Source organism: Neolamprologus brichardi, chromosome 22 (assembly GCF_056152115.1).
Source record: "Neolamprologus brichardi isolate AB-2024 chromosome 22, ASM5615211v1, whole genome shotgun sequence".
NCBI lineage: Eukaryota > Metazoa > Chordata > Actinopteri > Cichliformes > Cichlidae > Neolamprologus > Neolamprologus brichardi.
The window spans coordinates 22,537,114-22,563,407 of NC_142124.1; the positions used below are offsets into that span (position 1 = coordinate 22,537,114).

At 40.7% G+C, this 26,294-nt stretch overlaps 1 protein-coding gene across 11 annotated transcripts in view; it reads left to right on the plus strand.

Annotated features, from left to right (window-relative positions):
- adgrb2 (adhesion G protein-coupled receptor B2) overlaps window positions 1–26,294 on the plus strand; it is a 250,724-nt gene that overhangs the window by 179,293 nt on the left and 45,137 nt on the right. For all 11 annotated transcript variants that reach the window (XM_087835579.1, XM_087835569.1, XM_087835574.1 and 8 more), the window contains 5 exons: window positions 9,812–9,938; window positions 20,129–20,232; window positions 20,590–20,692; window positions 21,149–21,299; window positions 25,648–25,717. In XM_087835579.1, coding sequence (XP_087691705.1) covers window positions 9,812–9,938; window positions 20,129–20,232; window positions 20,590–20,692; window positions 21,149–21,299; window positions 25,648–25,717 — 555 coding nt within the window. The remainder of the gene's footprint in view (window positions 1–9,811; window positions 9,939–20,128; window positions 20,233–20,589; window positions 20,693–21,148; window positions 21,300–25,647; window positions 25,718–26,294) is intronic.

Here is a 26,294-nt window from a genome sequence, read left to right on the forward strand (position 1 = left end):
ATGTCACATCTAGAACCAAAGGTTATCAGCTTGAAGTTACTTTTTATGAATGAAAGATGTAATCACAAGTAGGTAATAGAATACATATGCATGTTACCTTATTTAGCTCCATGTGCTTTCAGTAACTCAAATTTAATGCCATTGTGCTGAATTGTTTTATTAATTTTTCTGCTTTGTTCCTGTGTTTTCGAAAAGTTTCCTGTTAAATACATTCTCATTACTGTTGTAGTACATGTTGTTGTAGCAGTAATAGTAGGTTACAGCAGCATGACATGCTATAGCAGATATTGACTCAACAATAACTAAAAAAGATTCTAAATATGGCCCCACAAATATCTAAACAATATAAAACCTATAACATAACACTTGATATTGTATTTTTACCTGAAGAGTTCCCTCAAACATGTTGGCCAAACAAATACTATTTAGTGCATCTTACACACAATGACACGGACATACAATAACATAAATTGCATTTGCAAATTACATTTGAAGAATACAAATTAAGCAGTAAATAAAAAAACCTTTAGTTTCACATTTAAACAGCTGGAGCATCAGGAAATTCAGTAACATTTAAAAATTTCTTGACCGGATTAAAATCCAGCCCGTTGGATTTAACATGGCAACGGAAAGCTGTGACACCAGGATGACCCTTGTGTTCTCTTATAAAGTACAAGCAGATAATCACAATGTGATTAAACATTTTGAATCCATGACATGTCGCCACTGCCCGCGGAGTTTAGTAATCTTGCTTAGTATGTTGTCTCTTTAGAATCAGGGTGCACCTCATACAGGGCAACAGTAAAAACAGATGGCTTCTGTTTTTGCTCACGTGCGCCACGAGTGTGAAAGCAAGCAATATTTATTTATGTAACACATTTCACAGACAGGAGTCACAAATGCAGAAATAAGAGCAGTACAAAAATGTCAGGAAACCTCACAAAAAAAAAAATAAAAGAAGAAGGTAAAAATACACAGTGCATAAAAGCAGATCCAGTGCAAACATATTACCCAAACAGCCATCTCAACAAATATTAGTTGGCTTTTGAAAGATGATATCGTGCACATATCTCATCCTTGATACTGTAGCAGCTAAATTCAATACTTTAATTAACTACAACCTTTTCTCTGTTTGTTTTACTACTGTGGATTTGCACCGTTACATGCAGTGTTCACACTTCACTTTGTAATAAGAATAAGAAAGCTGTGTGTGCAATGTTGGTTGGGAACTGATCAGAATGCAACCATTTGGCAATCAGCTGAGTCAAGTTCCTTGTTGTGAAGAGCAGTTCAGATGTCTTGTGGTCATCGACACAGACTTTTTGTCAGTCTGTCTGAGAGATGTTATTTCATCTATTTAGAAAAGTTTCATGCACTCACCAGGCTACTTCTTGATATTTCTAACATGGTTTCTGTCTTATTTTCTACTCTCGTGTAACTGAGCAGTTAGCTTGACTGTAATATGTCAGTTAAGCACATTATTTATTTGTGTAAATGCTAATACAAAATAAGGAAAAACATAGTACTATATTAGTAGTAGTTAAAACAACCTGAGCTTATCAAAACAAAATGCACTATGTACAGTCTTCTTCTGTACATAGTACAGATCAGTATATAGTATAGATACTGATGGAAAAATTATTACTATATAAATTCACAAGTGAGCAATAAGTACATAATTCAGTTGTTATCATACGTTTTTATCATTGCGATATGATACCACTGATGCACATGTACGTAGATGAATCTGAACACAGTGGTATATCTGAATCCTTTCCTTCTTGAGGTCATTTACTTCCATAATACTCACAATTCTTTGATAGTACAGCAAACCCTCCCCTTCACACTGGTCCTTCTGCCTATGACTCATTAGCTCTCTGTTTCCACTGTCTATCACCAGCTCTCCCTCTGCTATAGACAATGACTTTACTCTCTCTTATCTTCAAAAAAGCTTTACAGCACTGGGTTACACACTGTCTGTGGCAATTTGCTCACTGTCTTCACAATTTCATGCAGTGGACATTATACCTGGTCCTGCAGTCGTCTACAGACTTTATAGCAATTTGACTTCGGAGAATTCTTTTCCGTAATGAGGACAAAACTTTCTGTGATTCTCGTGCTACTGATTTCCATCTATGCGTGAAATAATTCTGTCATTCCCCAATGCTTTATTCACCTCTTTGCGCTTTATTGCTGTTTGCCTATTCCGCTTCCACATTTTTATTGTTTTCCTCCTTTGCTTCGCTGCATTTCTGACCATTGAAGAACACAGGAAAAGATTTTTGCAAACATTTGACAACACCAAAATGAGTCCCGGGAAGCCGAGCAATGAACTTAAAATGGACTAAACAATTTTTTTGCATACATCTCCTAAATCGTTTTGACAGCATTTGCCAGCAGCTGAAATTAGCTGATAATGTTAATCCTTATTAAATCACTGACAGCTGTGTAGAACAACATTTTTCTCGTGTAAAACTGGTTTAAATGCTTAGCTATGACTATATATTGAATGGTACCAACTGATTCAGATAAGTGGATTAAAGCGGCTAAAATTGCTTACATCTACTGTAAAAGCGCAGCCTGTCTATAAAGACCTAATGTGCATTTTGTTCTGTACCTTTACTTGCCAGCACGCTGGTGGTTCAAGAGACATATTTAAGATATTTGGGTCTCTTATGAATAAAAGCTGAAGGTGAAATGTTAAAGCATGACCTACAGTTATTTAAACATACCAGTACATGTAGTTTTTTTTCTGTGGAAACAAAGATAAGCTCTTGACCTTAAAAGTTAGCAGAAACAGCTTCTTGTAGGTGTTTTCATAGTAAAGGCATATCTCTAATCCCAAATGTATGCTACCTCTTGTCTTAAATTATATAAGTAAACACACCATTGGATGGAAGTGCTCTTGCATCAGTCTGCATTTGGGCTATATTTCCTGGTGCATCTAACCCTGGACAAACTTTTCCATGAAGTGGAATCATGTATTTCAAATAACCTGGAGATTTCATTTAGAAACCCTTGTCCTAGTCTTTGGCATTCAAAACATGTTTTTTTCTCAGACCTTGAGAGATCTCATTAGAGCTTGACACCACACAGTTTGAAAGAGAATACTAGATCCAAGATGTCAGAGGTTTAAAAAGGACTGGTTGCCCCTATCTTATCTAGAAACACAGTTTATAGTTTTATGGATTCAGAGAAGTTCTAAAAATTATGGCAAAATGTCAGTTTTAGGTTTTGTTTATCAGCTTTTCAACAAAGTTTGGTTCGTTGGAAAAAAGTCCATGTGCTGTATTTTTTTTTTTAATATGACTATAAAGGTGCTGGCAATACATCACTACACTTACATACAGCTGAAATCCCTTCATCAAGCCATTCAGTTTTAGTCATTCAAAGCATGTTTAACCTTTGTTTGCTGCTTAACAGGGGGCAATTGGCTTTCATAGCACTGCCCTTTCAGGCAAGATTTGGTGCCAATTTATTCTCAGTAGACATAAAAGGTCAATTTACGCTGTTGTTCGGAAAGTATTTTTCCAATTTTTTTCTTAACAGCCACAACAACATTCTACCAGCAATTAGGAAGCAAAATGGGAAGCATTTTAATAGGTTTCTGCCACTGGCAGGTCAACATTTTTGCTTATCTGGTAACAACAGTGCTACTAATCAACATCTTGTGCAGACATACACATTTTTGAGAGAAATGTCCGAGCTCAGTGATATAATTCATATTTGTAAGCATTTCTGACAGGATTAAGAATAATTCCATTGGTGATCTCTTAACCATGCAATCTGACACTATCACAGGTCAAAATTTCAGTTTGTCCAATACAATAAATCACCTGCAAAATGATAAGATCCCTGTCAGCTGCAGTTCTGATTCTTATGTAACTTATTAAGCAGCTAAAGATAAAGTGCACATGTTAAATGTTAGGATACTAATGGTTATATTTATTGCAATGCAAAGCAGCGCAGTGCCTTGCAGCAGCAGCCCTCGATGAGCACATTGTCGAGTTACAAACTCTTGTTTAATGTGTGTGTAAACTGTGTAATCCCCACTGAGCATGGAGGGTTATCACCAACTCTAGCATTCATTTAATAAAACTTTGTCAAGACCAAAGAGCAGATGTGTCGGTTACAGCAATGCTAGAAAGCAGGTTGATTTTATGTATATTTACACATCTTGTAGTTTTTTCTTATAATGCCAGGTGGAGCTCTTAGCAGTATACATTTGGATTCCATAGCCTATCTACCAACTGTACTAATATAGAGACCTGTTTGTACATCTGGTACCTGTTTTCCATGATAAGAAGAGCTGTCAGCAGTTCCTGGTCCATTCAAAGGCTATAACAAAAGTAGCACAAAAGCTGTGTCCTTTTAATCTTTTCTCACCCTCTGATCCTAACTGATAATCTAACACTGTTATGAGCCCAGTGGGAGTCACAGCAGTGTTGTGAAGCCGTAGCTGTAGTGGATCTACAATGCCAGCATTCGGGGTTTGTGCCAACTTTGTGTGCGACATAAAACTAAATAAAAGTCAAAGCTGACTTTCTGCTGAAAGGCACAAAAAGCCAACAGTGGAGTATAGCTATAGTAGATGAAGGTTAGCAGTCAATTAAGCTTGAAACTCGGCAGACAAAACAAAGAGGTCACAGATAATGTGTATTTGTGTGCGTGCGTGTGTGTGCGTGTGCGTGTGTGTGGTGTTATCTTCAGCGATCCCTCCCTGCTGTGTGCTGTCAGATAGTTTCTCATTACGCCAACTTCCTCTCTGCTGAGACTAGTGTAGAATACTGTGTGTGTCTGTGTGTGTGTCTTTATTTATTGCATGCAGTCTGAATGTTTGGAGCAGTAAATTACAGGCTTTCATGTCCATGTATAAATTAACCTTTAAAAACATGTAACACGTCCCTGTACTTATGTGAGCAAAGCCGTTTGGAAGTACTTAACTGGACATCATTTGGGAGGTCATATATAAGCTAACGAGCACATATGACTATGAAAACAAAAGTCGATTTGTGTGTTAGCATAATTTCCCAACACATAGTGCAACCTTTTAGAGTTCAAAAATATAGTTCCTCAACAAATTAGATTTGTAAAAGTGGTCATTGTTGTGGGATGTATAACCATGGTAATTAGTGAAATGTCAGAAACGGGTTGCAGATGCCTATTAAGAAATGTTTTTCCGTTGTTTTCTTGCAAATATCAGGATTCCAATGCAAGATAAAATAAACCAAATGTATTTTAATAAACTTACAAAGACTGTGACCAAAGGACACTGGAGGGAAAAGCAGGATAAAGCCAACAAAAAAATGATAATAATAATAAAAGGACAAACCAAAACTCAGGGGAATATGTAAGAATGAGGCAGGACACAAAATGGCAAACAGCAGGATAAACAGAAAGTCAGACAAAGAGCAGAGACAAAAATATATATTTACTCAGGGGTGTGACGAGACACCAGTGGGAGGCTGTTTAGGGCAGGACAGCTCAGAGAGTAGCTGGCCTGTGCTTGTAAACAAATCCAACACTTTCATGGTGACCAAAGCCGTCACAAGGAGTATCTTCAATTTTTTTGCTGACTGGTTGAGAAGCACACATCCCCCCCACAAACAGGTGGTTGCTAGGGGGTTACTGTAGGTCTGTGTGACTGGAGCTTTAGCGATCATTTTCTCTCCAGCAAGCCCTAGCAACCAGCCAGGGAATGCTCATTTTTACCTCATGACCAGTTAGACCATCTAGGCCTCTGTGACTGGGCCTTATTCAGCTACAGTGGTCGGTAAAATAAATGACGTATATACACAAGCCAAAGCAGCAAAAATACCACACACATATTTCCTCATCCTTGCCATTCTTTTGCTCTCCCGCCTTGTCTTTTTTTTTAATCTTCCTCTATCTGTCGCTCTCTCAAACACACAAAAACACACAAAGCCCTGCACCATGTTGATACCTGTCAAGCTGTCTCTAAGCTTCACTGCTGTAACTGTTTTTCTGATCCTTAGTCTTTGAAGTGTCATAGTGCAGATGATGATCATCAGGGGATTGAACTCCCATCTTATTAGTGACATTTTGAATTGAGTGTCAGTGTATGTGTGTGTGCATGTGTCTGGTTTATGATCCTCTTTGCAGTCCTTCATGTTCAGACATATTTTTGAGGGTTAATGTTGATACTCTCTTGTCATTTACAGTCAAACTGATCATATATAAGTGGCCTGTCAGAGCAGAAATAGTCTTGAGTGGTATTTTTTACTGATCTGCAGTTAACGTGATGTAAGTGGCAAGCAGAGCATGTACCTTTTTAACTGTCTGTTTGCTTTTTTTTTGATGGACGGGTGTAAAAGCAACAGTAAAGTTTTCTTCATTTGAACCAGAAACCAGTCAGCGTGTTTGTTTATTTAATTCATTTATGCTCTCAAATCTAGAGTTTCGTGCAACAGAGCTGTGTTAAGCGGGCATCACAGAGGAGTATCGTTGAATTCCTCTTTGAAAGCTACCCTTCTGTTATTTCCCCAAAGGTTGGATAAAAACCTAAGATACCATAAAGACAAAAATAATCAAAACAGCTTGTTAATTTTATTGAAGTGAAGCTGTCAGCCAAGCTTCCTCTCATTTAAATTTTAAATTGTTAAAGATATACAGATTTTACAGTCAAAGCATTTCCCAAGTGCTGTTAAAGAGAGCAAGGACTTTCCAAACATCTTAGCTTTTTGATACTTTGCACATAGACAAAAAAGTATGTCACAAAAACAAAAAACTACAAGGGTCAAAATACAGTCCCTGTGAGGCCTAATAGTCAGTTGTGTATCCTTTTTGCTGGATAACAGCCTGCAGTCATTTGCTCTCTCATGCTCCTCCAGATGTGATGGCCTTCAGTTCAGCCCACCAATTGTCACTGATTCAAGTCAGGGCTTTGCCTAGGCCAGTCAGTAACATTCTCTTTGGCCTTCTGGAGGTAGTTCTTCATCAAGGTTGTTGTCGTGTTGGAAGACGAAGCAACAACTCAGACTCCTGGAGGTTTACTTTCAGAATCTTCACATTTCCGATTCCTTCCACCTTGACCAGATTCCCACTTCAAGACACACTGAAGCATCCCCACAACATAATACTGCCACCACCGTGTTTCACTGTAGAGACGCTGTTCTGTTTTGGGTTTACACCTCTTCCCTCTTTCTCCAGCACAGGCAGTAGTTTAGTCTATTCTCATATGAACATAGGATGTGCTTCCAGTTTGCATGATCCTTCTTCCGCTTGTACTCGGCATCCTTCACTCTGGCTTGAAGTGGCGTTTTTCCTGGTCTGAGACTTCAAAGTCCAGTCCTGTTCATGGTCCTACTGATGGTCTTTTTTGAGACCGCATTTCCCAGCTTGACTAAGTCATTTCCTCGTGTCTTGGTAGTTCTGTTGTTTTTGGACACATCTCACTAGTTTTCTTTTCAGAGTCTCTTATTTATTTCCTACCTCTGCCCGGCTTGTTCTGCACTGCGTGGCACTCTTTCAACTTCTTGATGATACTTCTCACTAGTTCTTGAAACACTGTGATAACTTTGTTTATCCGTCTCCTGCTTTGTGGGCATCAACAATTGTTTTTATTAAGTCTATACTGATTAATTTAGTTTTTTCTCAAGTGGCAGCTCAAACCCTTGCTTAAGTTTTTGTACTGTGTGGAAAAAGTTTTAACTTCATTTAACTTGATTTTACAAGCTTAGAGCATTACAAAGATAAAGCACATTATTGCAGCAGTGGTTTGTGCTACGGCTCAATAAAAAGGTCAGTTTTTCAGTGGGATGATAACATTGACCCATTGACAATAATTCTGTTATTGTCTGCAAGTAGAAATAATGTTATATTAAAAAAACATAGGGAAATATTTACAGAACTTTAAGTTTCACAAGGGGATAATAATTTCATTCTAAACTATAGATTTCTGCATATTTAATAACTTTCAAATATATAGGCTGTATATATAAATCCTAATAAATAGATGTCCTGAAACAGCCAACGCTTTATTAAATTTTCTCTCCATCCACTGCTGAGGGTACTCAATGCCATTAGCTTGGAATGAGGTAATTAAGTTCTTCACTAAAGCAGTAGAGAAAGAACAGCATATACCTCTCCAGTTGTGTTTTATCTTTCCTCCCACTCCTTAAACGTTCATAGAACAAAATGAGCAGCACAAAGTTTGTGTTGTTTGCTAACTAACAAAATGATTTTCAAAAAGAAGGACATTCTAAATTGGTTTCTAAATTGGTGGAAATTTATTTGTTACCGTGATAAAGATATCAAGTACAGAGTGTTTTCTTTCACAAAGATCAGTCGCTAGGTACGTTTTCATCACCCAAAATCCCTGCTGGGAAGCATTTGTTCTCACGTAGATCCCCTTCTTCCCCTGCTAAAGATCCTTGTTTTGAAACCGGCAACTATTACCACAGTAACAGGAGTTGTCTTTAGCTTCAAATAATTGATTTTTTTTTTTTTCTTTTTCAAGCAGGCCACTGCTGCTTGAAATCAAACCCGAGTCTCTTGTGGTCAGATTGTTGTGCCTACATGCTACAACAAAAGGCTTTACTTTGGAAAGATGTTTGTCAGATATCTGTGCAAAAAGTTTTTGAGGCTTTGGTTAAAGAAAAAAAATCCTATACGCCTACTTCATATATTTGCATGGTACATTGAATATAGCCTGCAAAGTATTTTACTATAACCTCAAATATTCATAACAAAACATGAAAGTTTAGCAAACGTTCATGCTGTTTCAAATCTTGAGGTGACATTTCTAAAAGTTTTATACTCACTTAATCTGCTTTATCGCGACTGTTTGCCTGCGGCTTGATCGGACTGAAACTGAACCCACTCTAACTGTCATCAGCTCTGATGTTTCTTCTTTAAATCCTGGACGTTGCCACACCCGCTTCAAAACACAGAGAAAGGAGGAGAAAAAGAAACAAAAATATTTCTCACTGACACATTACTTGCTCCTTCTTTTGCCGTAAGTCATGAAGCTGGCCTTCTTGACCCCATTAGAACATCTCTATGGCTTTCACCTGTCTCTGGCAACTGAAATAAAAGTATATCCAGGGTTAATCGTAAGGTTAATGTGCAGTGTGAACTCTCAGGGTAATTAGTTCACTTCTTATTGATTGACCTCCACACTCGACCTTCCGTTGGGAGCTTTTATAGAAAAGTGAAAGGGTGGGAAGGAGGGAGGCAACGGGTGGCCAAAAAGGAGCAATAAAGCGTTCAAGGTTCTATTGTACGAGATTCTGGCCGCTTGCTTCCTTTGCAGTAATGTGTTAGGTGTCAAAGCAATTGACCATTTAGTTCCACATAAGCCCCATACACCATTTAGGCCTCACTGGTTTTTGTTAACTTTTCGCCGATGCAATCCTTTTCATTTTTCCCCCAGACTCTAAGGGCATTCTTCCATGTAAAGGGAGATGGGATAGATAAAAGGAAAAAAGAAAAAAAGGATGAACAAAGACGTGAAAGAAAGTGTTTAGGTTGCTGAACACGGAGAAGGACAAGTGGGGTGATGCTGTAAAGGAGTAAAAGAGCATGGCGGTGCCCGAGTGTCGATCGCTGAATGTTAAACGTATATGCCGTGAATGGCTGAGCTCGGGGAGCTCGACGGGGAGGAACGAGTCCGTTAAAACTTTCTCTCCCCTTTTCACAAGTTGTTGGGCTTTTTTTTTTCACCTCCTGTATCCATGTGTAGTCATGTGACAGTTTTTATGTGTCTCACAGTCACTGTCTATGTCCCATGTGCCACCTCCCCACACCCTCTCTACCAACCCCCCCACCCCACCCTTCTCTCCACCTCCAGGGAAGCTGGCGCAGAAAACTGGGGCACAGAAGGCTGCCAAACGCTCGCGTCAACCGCTGTCCATACCAAATGCCTGTGCAGCAGAATATCCACCTACGCCGTGTTAGCGCAGCAAGCTAAAGACCCGGTGAGTCACCTATGCACTGATGTACTCTGTGAGACTTTGGGGTGTTAACGAGGCAACTACTACCAGGAGGAGAGGGTGCGCAGGTCAGTGAGCTGACGATTTTCTGTACGCAGACTCCAGCCACTATCCCCGTCAGACATATCACCGAGAACTACGTCTCTTAAGTCATTTATTGAGTTAACAGAAGGATATGGATGGGTGAGGCTGGCATGACTAGCAGAGCTTTATGTGAGATGTCTTACTTTATAACAATGAGCGCAGCCTGAGTGGGGCTGTCAGTTTTGAAACTGTGACACGGTACTGTATAAATGGCTATTTTGATCACTGTGTGTTTGTCTAATTATATGTTGACTGGCTGTCATTCTTCCCATTACGCAAGTTTGGGGTTTATTTTTGTTTGTTTGTTTTTGAGCTTAAACTTGATGAAGGTCGGACTCTTTCAGTCCCGTGTGATGTGAGAGAGGCGAGGCGACGGGAGGAAGGAAGTGATTTTATTGTGTCTCTGTGTGACTTTTATTTATTTTTTTTGCCTGGAGCACATAACATGTTCCTCTATAAATAGTTCACGTGGCTCACAGTGTGTGTTTGACGTGACAAAAGAGGGCTTTTTAGCATTTAATGATAATGCACATTCTGATTCACTGACCTGTTCTCCTGCTCTAATGGTCATCTAAATACCCGATCACCTTCCTCATAGATCCACCCAAAGGACCCTAATTCTCTCACCGCGTAACACCTCACACTATCACCCCATTTATTTTACACCTTACCTCTAATTCATTATTTTTACCCATTTTCTTGCTTCCCTTATTCCTTTTAGCTGTTTTTTTTTTTATCTGCGAATCTCTTGTAAGACCCCCCCCCCTTGTCACTTCTTTTTTACCCCTGATCACCTTGTTAACATTTCCAGTTTTCATTCTCACTTTATGCTGCAGCTCTGACCCCTACACTGTGGTCACAAAATGCTCCCCCTTGGCATTGGCTCTTAATTTGCCTCTCTGATTACCTGTACTCAAAGCCCACGAGAAGACCGGTTGCTTAAAATATTCAAAGGAGCAAAAGGAGATGAGGTTTGGGTACATTTTTGTCACACATTAAAATCTCTTTTGTGATTCTCTCTTTTAATGGTTAGTTCTGTAGTAAGCGCTGGAGAATAACTGTGTGTCACAGAAATGGAAAGTGATTGTAAGGAACAGAGGATTTGGGGGGTGGAGGAAATGTTCAACCAAACAGAAAAGGTAGCCTGGTCTCGGCTCGCAGGCAGCTTAGGGAGAGAGAGAGGGCCAGAGAGATGGAAAGTGGATGTTTTCTGCACTCACCTGTAATGCATTAACAACCAGCATTGCAGAGATAAAGAGCCGTGCACTTATGTGGCCCTAACGCATTGCTTCTGTATTGTGCTCACCGATGCCGTGCATTTACCCTTTGCTATTTTTTTCTTTTTTTATAAAATGCATTTCTAACAGCTCGTTGTTTAGCTGCCAGGCCATCTGCTTTACTGTTTACAGCAATGGCAGGTCAGTGTTTCCCACAAAAAAGCTCTGAAAAATCCGTACTGTACTTTACTTGCATAGCATTTGTCAGCAGAAGAAGATCAAACATTGGGAACAAAAACAAAATTGGAATTCATCAGTACCCCTACCTGGTCGCACAAAAAAGAAGCAAATACAGTTAAAAGAGTATGAATATTGGAGGTAAGTTTCTTATACATCCCCCTGGCTAATGTTACACCCCTTTTTTTATAGCAAATATTACCGCATACCAAATGTGCCTCTGATGCCATTGCTCTAAAGAAAAATTAAGTTAGAGGCAGAATATTGTAGTGAGTTGCAGCATATTATAAATGCTTCAGTCTCAAGGAAAAAGAAGGGAGGAAATAAAGGGTTTCATGGTTGCCGCACTCATTGAAAACTGAGAAATGGGAACATCTAATTGAGTTTATCTAAGCTGAATGCATTTTTAGTCTTCTTAACAGCATAGTTACAAGAATCCTACTGTTGGGTAGCATCTAGTTGCCAGTGCAGACACGGCATTGAAAAACTCCTGTCACAGTCACATTCACTTCTGTTTCTTGTTATCCCCAACCTTGGATGAAGCCGTGCAAGTGACAGCTGTCTTGAACGTTTCCTGAGACGGATCAAGTCATTTAATCCAACGCAAACATGGATAAGCCAAGTTGACAGTGGTGACACTGACTGGCGTCGCAACTTATAGATGACCTCCCTGTTTTAAAGGAAGGACTCAGTAAATTGCGTAAACCTGAGATAATCAGCTGGTTTGTAAGCCTCAAGATTTCCGTGGCCTGCTTTAGGATTTATTAGTATTATTATTCCCTTCTGTTCTATTTCTCCCTTCTATTAACTGTAAAGAGGGTCAAAATAAGGGGATGGTCTTCATGTAAGGAACTGCAGTTATTCATTATTTTTGCCCCTCAGAGCTTGAATTACTTCACAGGGGTCTGGAAGCCATTTCAGACCCCAGGGAAACATTAACTCCCCATAATATGGAAAACACAATAGCTTTGACCCATAAGCTGAATGGGTCATTCCGGCCACTGTTTCTGGTTCCTGCGACTCCTCTTCCAGCCGTACAGTATTGACTTTTCCCTCGCCACACAGCAAGCAGGTCGAACGAGTTGACTGATAGAGGGCCAGGAGAGGGGGGAAACAAAAAAAACCCACATTGACTTTTTTTTTACATTTGTGACATCTGTGAAGAGTGTGGTAGTCATTAGTGATTCATCAGTCAGCCCCCAGTACTGCCATTTAGACCCAGTGCACAGGACCAGAAGGTGTGGGTTAGTGTTTTTGTGTCAATGGCTCTCAGTCAGGAGCTGTTGCTGCTGGTGCTGAGTGCACTTTGTTGCTTTAGGGTGCTCCAGAGTTAGCTTTTTACTCCAGTGGAGATTGGGTTGTGCAAAAAGAAGAGAGAGAAGCAAATTGAATTTGGCAATAAATAAAAAAAGAAAGAAAGAAAGAAAGAAAGGAACAGCCACATTCAGACATGTGAACACACTGATATATGCGTAGTGGTATGCACTTAAAAACACTTAACATGCACACAAGCCTGCATGCATGCATGTAAGTCTGGGCGAATGAAAGCGCGCACACAGATGCTCAACACACACACAGACAAAGATGCACTCATATGCTCTGTCCAGGCTGTGTGGCTGTTGGAGCAGTGCTGAGTATCAGCAGCCCAGCTCTGACAGCTTATCCTGGGCTACGGCGCGAGGGACAAGGGGGGCTGAGGATTAACCTCCATGTTTAATAGAAAAGGGAGGCAGCGGGAGGGGGGGTGGGGAGTAGGTGGAGGGATTTAGAAGCAGTGGTGCCATTACAGGCCGTTTACAGTGGAGTGAGGGATAGCCAGTTAATCCTGTTTACTTTCTATAGCCTCTGAGATTTCCGTGTGTGTATGTGTGTGTCCTGCGTGTTTGAGTGTCTATAGAGACCTTTCGCTATCAGACACGAGACAGAGGTTTTTTTTGTTTGTTTTTTTAACTTTAGCGACACAGACAAGCGAGAAAGAGAGAGGGAGAGGAGGAGGATTTGATTGAGTTAGGTCATGAAGGAATACTAAAACACCAAGCCACTTAATTCTTAAGATGACTCCAGTGGGAACACACAAACCCCACGGATACGTCTGGACTCTTTGCCTGCGCAGAGCTCACGGAGATCACGGGATTTGGAGCTGAGGGAGGTACTGGCTTTATAAAAGTCAGTTTAACGTTTTACACCTCCAGTCAATAATGTGACTTTCACGTTTTTTTCCCTTCGCATTTGTCAGCCCATAAAGCCGGTGCTCAAGTTGTGTTGACATTAAAGCTAATAGCAGCTTTCGGGTGCCTCTCCGAACTTGCATTCAAATACACTGAGCTTGCCTAAGCAGGCATCCAGAAATATGAATGGACAAGAGAGGTCAGCGGTTCACAACAGCACCTGAGACTTTGGTTTAGTCAGCACAGATGGAGCGCACAAGCAAACACACTCGACTTGAGCGAGGAGGAGAAACAGAAAGAGGGATTTTCTCATTTTCTTTAACTTATTTATGAGCCAATTACTGAATCAAAGTAAGTCGCTCGAAATAACAATATCCGAACTGATGTCTTTCTGCTGTAAAGGATTTCTCGGAGCTTCTTCTACCTGCCACGCTAACTGCATTTGGCCCAATCATTCTTATGAAATGATTGGCTTTGCCTGAGATAAATCGAGTCTTTTTCGTCTGTTATCATCAGTGCTCGAGGCACCTAATCAGAATGGAAACATTTCAGAACAGGGCCTATTATTTAGACTAATAATGGCCACCGTGCTTGATTTGACTGTGGAAAAGACGATGGGGATGACTGAAGTGCTTCAAGGTGGCGACTCATATTTTAACTTATTATAATTTAACTGGCAGCAGTGTTTGGAGAGAAAACAAGGCCTGACCTAGACCAAGCAAGACTGCAAGGTTATGGTATGCAAATACGTCGCACTTGTCAGATGTAATTAAAGGATGAGGGGGCGCTAAAATTTATGAGGGACTCTGCATAGAATTGCATTAAAATCTTTTAATCCTTTGTCACATTAATGAAGGGCCAAGTGACAGCGATGACACAGGAAATTATGAATAAACAGGTGTAATGGTTTAGTTGCGTGTTTGTCTAAAGATGCATAATGCCTGAGCGTGGGCAGGGCAAAGACTTGTTAATTAGATATTCAAAAGTGAGTGGAAAGTGTGTGTTTTTCTTAATATAATTAGAGGGTCAGAATGTGTTGGAGGCGTTGGTTTTGACTGAATTTTTTAAATGTGAAATACAAATTTGGTCCACAAGATCCCTTGAGGAAAAAATATGTCTTGGTGCAGCTGGCTTTTTGTTTCCCGTTGTCTTGAAGGCCTTTCCTTTTCTTGCTCGCGTTCTGCATTTTGCATCAACAAACATCACAAACCTTGAACATTATGCAAAAACGGCAACACGTAAGGAAAAGGCTTCGCTTTGTGACACGGCGTCAGCGCTCCAAGCTCAAGCAGGCTTTTGGTTTCTCTCGAGGCAACTGAAGTCAGAGTCAGTTAAGTTGAAACCTCGAGGGTTTGCAAAAATAAAAAAAAAAAAAGACTCAATTTGAAGTATTTTGCAGTGAGTATGTAACTAGTGCTATGGCAGCAAAACAGGCAACTGAGCAGCAGGATTGCTAGATTAGCAAAATAGTTTTACCTTCTATGTAGTGGCACAGTGTGCCTGGGTGTACTGTTGAGTTTGTATGTGCCAGTGTGGGAATAAAAGGGGCAAGTGACTGCCTTGAATTGAAAATGTCATTTTTTTCCCCACTTTTCACAAGGGGCCTAGTATTTTCAGACCCTACATGGGAGGACTGTGAGACACAGTGCAAAAATATCAATGCTGTAAGTGGTAATGAATACTCAATATGTTCTCATTGACAAATAATAAATGTGCACATATTGATTATTGATTTTGCTGCAGTACATCCACTATAGGGGGAATAAATGGATAGCTTTTTCCTTCCCAAAATTAAACATGATTTTAAAATTCAAAGTCAGGCAACAATTAACTGTTGCTAGAACAAATTTAACCATCTTGTATTATATTACATGTAATATAAGCAGAACTATTATAGTGATGTCACCTGCCAGACACGCCAGTAGTAATTAATTTCCATGTTAGCTAAGACTAGTAAGATATGTAGTGAAGGAAATTTATAGATGGGGACCAAACACTAATGTGTTCCGTGTCACTGAATATGAAATATAGCTTTTGTCGCCCTTTGTAGATCAGGGTCTGACTGCTGTACTGGGGTCAGCTTGCACTCAGCTTCATCATCTCTCCAGGCTCTTGGCTAGTTTTGTGTTAGCACGTTTGTCTGTGTAGATGGTAGGGCTGTTTGATACTGCAGATTTTGGTATTGATCCGATACAGGGCCAGCTTAAGGCAGCTTTTGTAGAGGCAAGCATTGTGTCATGATTTGCAAATTCTGAACACATTTCATTAGCCGCTAAATCACTGTGATTTCTGCTCTCCACTGCAATTAGTTAAGAGGACAAAAGCTTTTCATGTATTCTGGAGATGTGAATGTGTCTGTCTCTAAAGTACTTAGCTCAACCTCTGTTCTTCAAATGTGCTATATGCTATAAATAAAATAAAATTGACAGCCAAAGCAAAAAGGTTAAGTGATTTTTCATTATGCATGTTTGAAGGATATTTCTTTATTTCTAAGAAGAAAATATGTTTTGTTTAACACACGTCAGTGGGCTTCATACTGAACTTAGAGTACAGAAACAAAGTATTGATCCCACTGCGCTAGTATTGATCTGATACCAATATCAGTGGTGGTATCAATGCTATCATTATTCAGATTAGTCTGCTCAGCTCTAGCAGGCGCTTGCAAGGATGCTCTTTTTCTTTCCATCTGCCCAGCGTGTAGATTGTATCTGAAAACTGTAACATAATCACTGTGTTTACTGCAGTACTGAAAAGCTTAATCTGATCATGCTGATCAGCACTAGAAACACACATACAGATAAGTGAAATTTTTGTAAGAAATACTGGATAAATTCTCCCGTTTGGTGGTGCCCTTTGTCTCTGACCGCCATATTAATGGAAATGGACTGACATCTTTCTAGGAATTTTCTAATTTTACTGTCCGCTTATAGAGCGCAGTTCATATAGTTATTAATTCTGTGCACTTTAAGCACATCACCAACCAGCTGCAGTATTTGTACAGTGATAACTTAACATAAGGATACATATTAAACAGAAGTTGTCTAATCAGTCATAGGAAGACTACATTTGTCAGCTAAGTTCAATATTCACATTTTTCTTCCAGTAGGAAAGTTGTAAGAACAGTTAATGGAAAACAGGCCTTTTGGTGCAGGTGGACATGGAAAGCCACTAGTGAGGAGTGAGGAGCAGGTCTGAATGTAAGGGGGGGGGGGGGGGGGGGGGGGGGGGGGGATAGGGGAAGAATGAGAGCCAAAGAGAGGGAGATGAAGTGAGGGAGTGGGTGGTAGCAGGATAGGTAGAAGGGGGTGGGGAGGAGGAGTGAGAGGAGATAAGTAGGTTAAACTTCCTGAGCTCAAAATAGCCATCTTCTCCATCACATGGTAGCCAATCTGCCCAGGGGAGCCTGGCCACATACAGCAGAGCCTCAGCGCACTCACTCTTTCTAATCTGCACTCCGTTTTATTCTCTCCTCCGACTGCATCAAAATATCACTATATCTATCTGGGGCAGGGCATCTGTGTGAGCCAGTAGCCTCGGGCCCGATGTGTTACGTTTAGTGTTTTTGAGCGTGTCTGTTTGTGTGGGCGTTTCCTCTTTTCATTTCCCCTTATTGTAGCATCCTTCCATATTATGAAATAAACCCTTAATCTCATCACACACCTAACCGCCACCAATTTAGACAATGCTGTTAGACAAATTGACACGATGACGAGTTCAGGGACAGTTTATATAGAGAGGTTTATATAGAGCACACTTAGAAATGAGAGAATCGTTTATTTGACTAGTTTTCTAGTAGAGGCAAATTTAAGATGGATTCATTCAGAAACCGAGAGGGAAAAAAGGTGATCCTGCAGCCTTTTTTTAAGTGTGTGTGCCTGTGTGCGTGCATGCGCTTGTCTGCTTGTCATTCCCCATGCATCGCCCTGTGTTTGATCTGTCAGACCTCAAAAAACACAAGTGCCTGTGTATCCTTTGACCTTCCATTCTTCGTAGTATCAAACACAGTCAGTCTCTGTTGTCTCTCGCTCTCCTTCTAGGCCCTTCCCTTTTTCCTAGAACAGATGCTTGTCATATGCCCTCTTTGTCTTTTTTTCGTAGATCTCGCCTTCCCTATGAGGCAGTTTTGATTATGTTTCACCTCCATTCCCTTCCCAGTGTGTTTGTGTGTGTGCCGTATTGGTATTCCAACCTATTCCGCCTTCCTCTGGAGAAATTGGCTTCCTTTGATGGGCCAGGGGAAAAAACCACTAAAAGACAAGCTTTGACTTTCTTGCTTTTTCAGTCTCCCTATCTATTTCGCTCACCTCCTACTCTTTGCTTTTGCTTACTTGTCCTTAGCTCTTCCTACTCCATCTCCCTCTCTAGATTTCTCTCTTACTCGTTCTTTTCATGTTGGTTTCTCCTCTCCTTTCTGATGGGAATAAAGAAGTCTTCGTCTTATGCTTCCGTCTATTCAGATCAAGTCGAATACACACACAGGCACACACAGCTTAAACACTTACCTTCAATTACTTAGCCCATCTGCCTGGATGTGCCTATGTGTGCAAGTATGTGCTTTATTTGCAGTAAAAGACACCTTGTGCCACGGGTACGAACAGTGATAAATCTTTGGGATGAAAGGGAAGGATAGTCACTGCGGGGGGTAAATTGAGGTAAATTGTGTGATTGAGAACTTAAAAGCGGGCCAAACATCAAGCCCATTTGGGACGCGGTGGGGTGCATGCTTTCCATGCGGCTTCATTTGTCTGTTCCTCATGCTTTCAAAGGCACACCTCAGGAGCAGAGGTACGCTGTACATCATGACCTAAATCACTTAATTATGCGCTGTGGTCTCGTACTTTTACCCTCGCGCATAAGAAATCATCAAATGAGTGTATAATTGGTGCACAGCAAGTGTAAAGTGAGTGTTTGTCAAAGCCAGCTCTGTGTCTTGGCAGCATTGGTCAGTCATCACAGAAACAGTTCGTTCTAGTGGTTTGAAGGAGAGTCATATTTTAATCTGCAGTCATTTACACTTGGTGGAATAGCTCTGTTCTGGTACCTCACTACCTTTTAACTCGCATACGTAATACACAGAGCAGGCATCAGTAACAACAGGTTGATTAATTAAGTTAGAGCTGAGGCAGAGGTGGGTTGTAAAGCAGCTTGCAGATGTGCTGAAACTGTGGACAGGCTAAAGCAGCTTAAACAGCAACAAGCCTCAGAGAGAGTGGATTTGTTGAAAGGAAAAAGCAGAGTCATCAACACTTGTGGGATAGTATACAGAAGGGCCGATGGCACGATATGGCAGCCTCGCTTCTGTCAGTCTGCCCCAGGACAGCTGTGGCTACAACTGTAGCTTGCCTCCACCAGTGTGTGAATGTGTGTGTGAATGGGTGGATGACTGGGTGTGTAAAGCGCTTTGGGGTCCCTAGGGGGGGCTAGTAAAAGCGCTATACAAATACAGGCCATTTACCATTTACCATTTACATCAATTCAGGGGTGTCCAACATAAGGCCGGGGGCCAGAATTGGCCTGACAAAGACTCCAATATGGCCCACTGGAAGGCTTTGGGAAATGTGAAGGAATGCATATAGATTCCTATTGATAAAGATTAATTATACTATTCATACCATTCTTATTACAACAAATAGTTAAGTAATAGATAATCAGATAACTAACTAATTAAATAACAGGTAACTATTATATCTAATATAGAATTTTTTTATATACTATTATAATTACAGGACAATCTGGACAATGAGCTAACAGAAGCGTTTCTGTAATTTTACACATTTATCAATGTGGAAAATTGAGACACATAGTTTTGTAATAAGACATGCCAGTTATTGAATGTTTAATTAAATGTCTTTGCACTGATAGAAAAGGGAGTTTAGTGTTTACTTTGACATCCCTGCATTAAGCGATATTTAAGGAGAGTGGCTCAGCTTTTTGTAGCCTGCCTAAACTAACACTAAGCCTCATTAAACTGATGATGTAAATTTAATGCAAGAATTAGTTGGTCATGCAAAAGATGCTGTAGGTGAGCTTTATTTTTTAATTTTGTTTCAGTTAATTATATTTCCTCAGTGGCTCCTGATTATCATATCGTTGGGGGATATTTAAAGCAGAAAAGCAGCAACAATTACGTTATCTGGTGTTTAATGACGGTCACAGAGCTCGCTTTCATAGACATGTTAGCATTATCAAATGTCGATGTCACAGTTGATGCAACTTCAGCGGCATAAGTGCCATCATCATTAATCAGTCAGTTTGGGAATGTTTCCTAGCAACTGGAACAAAACCTCGATAACAAGACCAGCACGTTCAAGTTCAAACAGATATATACTGAGATGTGCTTTGTTGACAAGAGCAAAATACTCTGGTTTTTTTTGATACAGGTACATGTCTCTTGTAATGCCTTGCAACTGCACTGAAGTATCCATCTCTCTCTCCCTCTCCTGTTTCTATTCTTTCCTCCCGCTATTAGGACATGGGTCCTGCCAGCATGCCCTCTGTGCCCCTTATGGTGGGGTGCGGCATCTCATGCACCGCTCTGCTCATCCTGCTGCTAATATATGCTGCCTTCTGGAGGTGAGAGCTCACAAACACACTGAGAGGCACATTTGATAGAGTAATGGCAGTGTCAGTATTCATACATCAACTGTGCTCACAGTGGTCATTTTCTCACTAGCAAAGTCTCTTTTGTGTCTGTCATTTGCTTTGCCAAAAACTCCAATGAGGCCTAATAAGGAACAAATGGTTCAACTACGGTGGGGGGGAGGTGGTGATTAGTTTGTATTTTGATTACACGCAGCAGATGGCAAACTCAAGCTAATGTCTCTGCAGTGTCCAGAAAGTCACTGTTCAGTCCATCAGTCTGTCATCAACGCTTACCGCACACGCCTGTCATTTCTCCCTCTTTCCCGTCTCTCGTTTCTCTGCTTGTAGGTATATCCGGTCGGAGAGATCGATCATCTTGGTGAATTTTTGCCTCTCCATCCTGGCCTCCAATTTATTAATTCTGGTCGGACAATCACAAACGCTTAGCAAGGTAATGACTCTCTGCTCTTTGAGTTACACGTGAATTTTCACAGGAAGTCTTGTCCATGTGCTTGTGATTCCAATAATAGTGCTTGTGACTAAGCCTCCATTGCCTAGAAACAAAACTGCCAAAAACCACCAGGGTTCAGAAGTAGACAAAGTTCATACAATAGAGTTCTCAAAGCAGGCATTCTAAGTCTTCTGACTAAGCAAGGCTGAACTGTGTGGTGGTCAGTATCGATCAACCACACAGCAGTGCCAGGTTGAACTCGTGTTCTTCGACTCAGTATTTTTGCTTTTGTACTTTTTATTTTGCGGAGGTTTCATATTCCCCTGCCAAGCCCTAAAAGATGATTTGTGACGTCTCTTCTTAAGAACTTTTTGTTTGTTTGTTTGTTTGTTTAAATAGCACCTCTCCGTGTGTTGTAATCCCTTGTCTCTCTCGATTACTTTCTTTATTCACTAGGGCCTCTGTACTGTGACTGCTGCCTTCCTGCATTTCTTCTTCTTGGCATCCTTCTGCTGGGTGCTGACTGAGGCGTGGCAGTCCTACCTGGCAGTCATTGGCAAAATGAGGTCACGACTCATTCGCAAGCGGTTTCTGTGCCTCGGCTGGGGTGAGTCCACACAGTATCACACGCTTTAAAGCAGTGTGCAGTGCTGTAACGGTCCTAAAGCTCGGTCACCACAAAGTATTATTAATATATAATTAATAATAGAGCCTACCTGAATGTTCAGCAATATGCTAAACTAGTGTAGCTGTCACAGTAGTTGCCATAGATATACAAGTCTGTCGCATTTTCTTTGTACCATCATCTCTCGGTTCCTGGCATGCACTGTACCAGACTGCAGTGATTCTCACACACAGACACAGCCCATGTCACCGATCTGTGGTAATAAAACCGACTCAGTTTCCTCCATAATTACAGTTTCATTCCCAAACTCTGCCTGTTTGAACAGAGAAGCTAAAGGGGCCACATTCTTTGCTGATCTGACATTATTACAGCTACCTTTTCACTCAGACAGGGAGCACAAGCTGCTTTCACTGACAGAAAAATATATTTTGGGGGGGCTTTAAGGTTGTTTTTTTTCTGATAGGAGAAGGCGGGAGAAGAGTATGAGTTAAAAATGTGATAATAAATGTACCTGAAATCTGGGCTAAGATTGTAATAGCCCTTTGCATGCATCACCCCTGAAATTATTCCTGTTGAGTTTTCTCGCGTGATATTGTTCGACATTTGTCTGCCATATTGGTTGCAAGGGGGGGAAAATGCATATATCCTGGATGTCATTGGTTCCCTCTGGGTAAAATTGGTATAAAAAAAGGTGCTACACCAAAATCCTTTTTTTTTTTCGGTTCCTAGTAGATTTCCACAGTTGCCTATAGTGACAGGTGTGTTGCTAGGGATAAATGGGGGTCACTGACCAGTGTGTAGGCCTGTGTGACTGGGGCATTAACAATTATTTTCCCAGCAACTGCCATCAACCTCCAGCAACCACAATTTTTTCCCTAACGACAGGTGGTTGCCAGATGGTCACTGACCAGCATCTAAGCTTGTGTGATTAGGGCACTGTGCACTTCATTCTACTTTTTTATTGTAATTGCCACATGTCCAGAAGTTAATATCACTTTGACAATCACGTGTCTGCAAAACCTCAAAAGATAAGATTCTCATTTCCAGCACACAGAGCATGCTTTTTTTTTTTTTTTTTCAAAATGCTGCTCTGCTAATCTGCATCTTTGATTCATTCTGTCGTTTTGTTGCTGTTTCTTGTCTGTTTGATTGCAACTGTAGATGCATTTAGCCGGTGAAGCTCGCTTCTCTTCATCGCAGTCTTTCTCGCTCCTTAAATAATAGTTCAAGTTGTCAAAACAATATGTGAAATCATTCACAGCATGTTGTTACTTGCGCACAGCAGAAAAAAACATTTCTCATTCATTGTTAGCGCTCGCGATTGTTTTATCACATCTCGCCAAATCAAAGCCCAATTGTCTACAATTTGAACAATTACTGCTTTCTGTCTTTGTGATCAAAATAGATAATGCGCCTTCATAGCTGAACAGTTTCTCTTTTCTTTTTTCCCCCCTCTTTCTAAAGTATGTTGGAATTATTTCAGTGTATAAACTGTCATACACTCCATGCTGAAAAGTCTCTAAAATTATGTAAATCTGCCAAGCAAAGTCACATGTTTTTGGCAAACTCATTTAAAGAATCTTTGTAGTTGCAGCAACTTTTGAACGTGGAGGATCCCGATCAGTTAAACGTGTTACAAGGTCAACCGTGTGCCAAAAGAAGACGACGATTACCAAATGCTCCATTGTGTTTGCTGGAGATAAGAGAATCTTCAAACTGGGCTGCTTTGATGCTAAGTTGTTGTCAGTTATACTCAGAAAAATACTAGTCTGGCTCACGAGGCTTTCACTGTCAGTAAAACTTGTAGTAGAAACCTGTTTGGAACTCAGCAGCTAAGGGGAGTCTGTCTGTCTTTCTGACAGAACATCTAAACATTTCGACCACCTTGGATTTTCACAGCGTCAGAGGAACTGTTTATTTTGTCGGCTGTTTTGGTGATTTGTTCATTGACATTTTTTTTTTCATCAAGGTTTTGTGTGAGAAACAGCCTTTTGCAACTGCGTTGAATTGCATTCCTGCATTTATGGGCTGCATTGGGAAGGGCATCTTCCGTCCTTAGAACTTTACCACGTGATATAAAGAACAATGTACCAAAGCACTTTGGAAACACAGTAACAGCTACTTGTTAATAATGACCAGCTGAGTCATTAACTTACTAGAGATTCAATGCCTTCGATGAACCCCCAAAAGTGTTTTTTTTTTAAGCCGACCAACTAGAAAGACACTGGATTGGATCAAAGCAACAACCGTCCATCTTGATTTAATGTTAAAGTTATCAAAAAGTCACTTTTTTGTTCACGAGTCTAATACTGCACGACTGTACATGCGAAGCACGTTTGATCACACTGAGTGCACAAACACAGTGACTTCATTAATTCTCTCCTGACTCCCCTCCATAAGCATTCATTTATATTGCTATGCGCTTGTTTGTCGTTGCCATGATTTTCCTGGAAATCTGAACATTTTGACCGGCGTGTTTGTGAATTCCAGTGAAGAAAGCACGGCATTTGTTTCAAAATGCAGAATGCATGAATTATCATAACCAATATAATTGTGGCATTCACTACACTTAGCTGATAATAAAGGTGTCTGCTGTTTCTTTTACCGAAAACATCCACTATCCTCGGATGCCAGAGGATTGTCAGCGTGGCAAGCGAAGACCCTTTCATGAATTGGATTCTGATTGAGGCACTCTTGTGTGACATGCATTGGTGATGGAGAGCAGCAGGACAGGCTTATTTTACATGAAAATGTAACAGCTTATTATGCCATAGTGTTGAAATTGTTGGCTGTATTATGCTTAACAATCTTCATTTGCTCCGTTCTAATTTATATCCCATTTTTCTTCACCGTATGCTGTTATTTGCTGCTTCATTTCCCAAAAGGCATTCATTACAGCTTTCTACTGTAATTTTATCTAACTCAGCCAAAGCCCCATGTGTAAGCTGTCTCATGCATACACATTCTCAGAGGGTGTCACTCTTTACAGGTAAACTCTCTCCTCTCCGCCTGTAAGTCTATGTCACTTTTTTTTTTTTCACCCATAATAGAGCATGTCACTCTATTATGCTGTGACCTAGACGACCTGATAACTCAACAGGCAGCAGGGATGTTAGATGGGATGTTAATCAAAGATATGATAACATCTGCACAACCCTAGCAAGATGAGCAGTGAGATAGCACAAAAAAAAAAAAAAATCACAACCCCCACACCCATTTCATTTCACTTGATATTGATCCCACAGGTCTAATCTGCCTAGTCGCTGATGCCCTAACCTGATACAGAGCGAAATGTATATCCTGTGCGGTTACAGAACGCGAGGAAGGCTCCGGGCACACGGCGGGGGCGCGTGCCAGCTGTTCAATTATCCGACACACTTGCAGATGCACACAGAAAGCGTGAAACAGTCGAACATAGTGGAGAGGATCAAACAGCTTATCCTCCTCTCGTCCATTTCCCAATTTTCCTCCCCAAATTATGTGATTGAAATCGGTTGCCGTGGCAACGGGAGATTTCGGGGCGGGACTGGATCTGCGTTAGATTAGCAGCAGACCATGTAAGCCTGAAGTGTAGGTGCGCGGTTTGCCGTCCTACAGAGTTAAATGCTAGATTGATGATGTTGACTAATTGAAACTTCGCTGGTTAGTGGATCGGCCTGGCTCTCCACCATCTTATTTTTTAATGTTAATGTGACTTTTTCTAATTGCTTTTCATTTGCAGCCATAATCACAGCTTTGTTAATTACATGAATATTTCAGAGCCAAGCTCATTACAGGGCCCGGCATATTTCCTTCTTTTTCTGGCACGCATTCTGCGACACTTGGTCTCACTCTCTTTCCTTCTCATTTGTGCGCAGACACACACACACACACACACACACACACACACACACAAATCACTTGATTTAGCTAATTATCGTATGACTTATTGACCACTCCTAGTTATATCTTGCATTTTTACAAACGGCCTCTAAGTCTCATATGCTCAAGTACTCCTGGTGCTGCTTGCACACACCCACACTGTGTGCTTTGGGTCGCCTATGACTAAAATAACTTCCATCTATCTAAGCCCAGTTTTCATGCTTGTAGCTAGACCTCGTGTCAGGAAATACAGCGCGCTGGGGTTACCTATAGAGCACCCAGTCACTTTGAATCATACATTCATATTACACTCTATTGCATGGCTGCTTAGCATTTTAATGAAAGGAGCCTTATAGAGTTGTTCATACTGGGAAATCTTATTGGGCCGACATGCTTCATCGTCCCCACTAAGGCTCTCTTTTATCTTTTGTCTCACACTTTTGATCTTTCTCCCCGTGTCTGTCTGTAGGTCTTCCAGCCCTTGTTGTAGCAGTGTCAGTGGGTTTCACCAGAGCGAGAGGTTACGGCACAGCCAGCTAGTGAGTATTGCTTCCAGACCTCCTGACTTTGTCTCAGTCTATGTGAATATCTTCACTAAATACCAGCTTCAACCATGCATTTGTGTGGGCTAGAGGCAGAGTACCATTCATTGGCCTCATTGCTGATGATTCAAAACATGGAAGTGTTTTTCCCCCTGAGGTGTTCAAAATAAAGTTTATTTCATAGGCGAGTATTTTTATGTATTTAGTTTATTCAGTCAAAGCAGTCCGTGTGTAGCTGAGTGTGTAAACCCCAAACCTATTGTTTTACATCAACACCATCAGTCTTTTCTCCATGTATCGTATCCATGTATCTATTCATACAGTTGCTATAGTATATTTCTTTCTTCTGTGCCACAGGAGGACAGTTGCCTATCCCAGCACGCACTATGTTCAATACGCAGCACATCTTAGCTGCTTATGTAGTGGGCATGGTATAACATTGACAGTCCTGTTCACCGCAGGGACACATTAACCCCCTGAAAATCAGCTCTGATCGGCAGGTTAAATAAAACATATTTACATATCATGTATGAAAACCTTAATCGTCAAAAACTAATCATCTAATCAGCTTTTG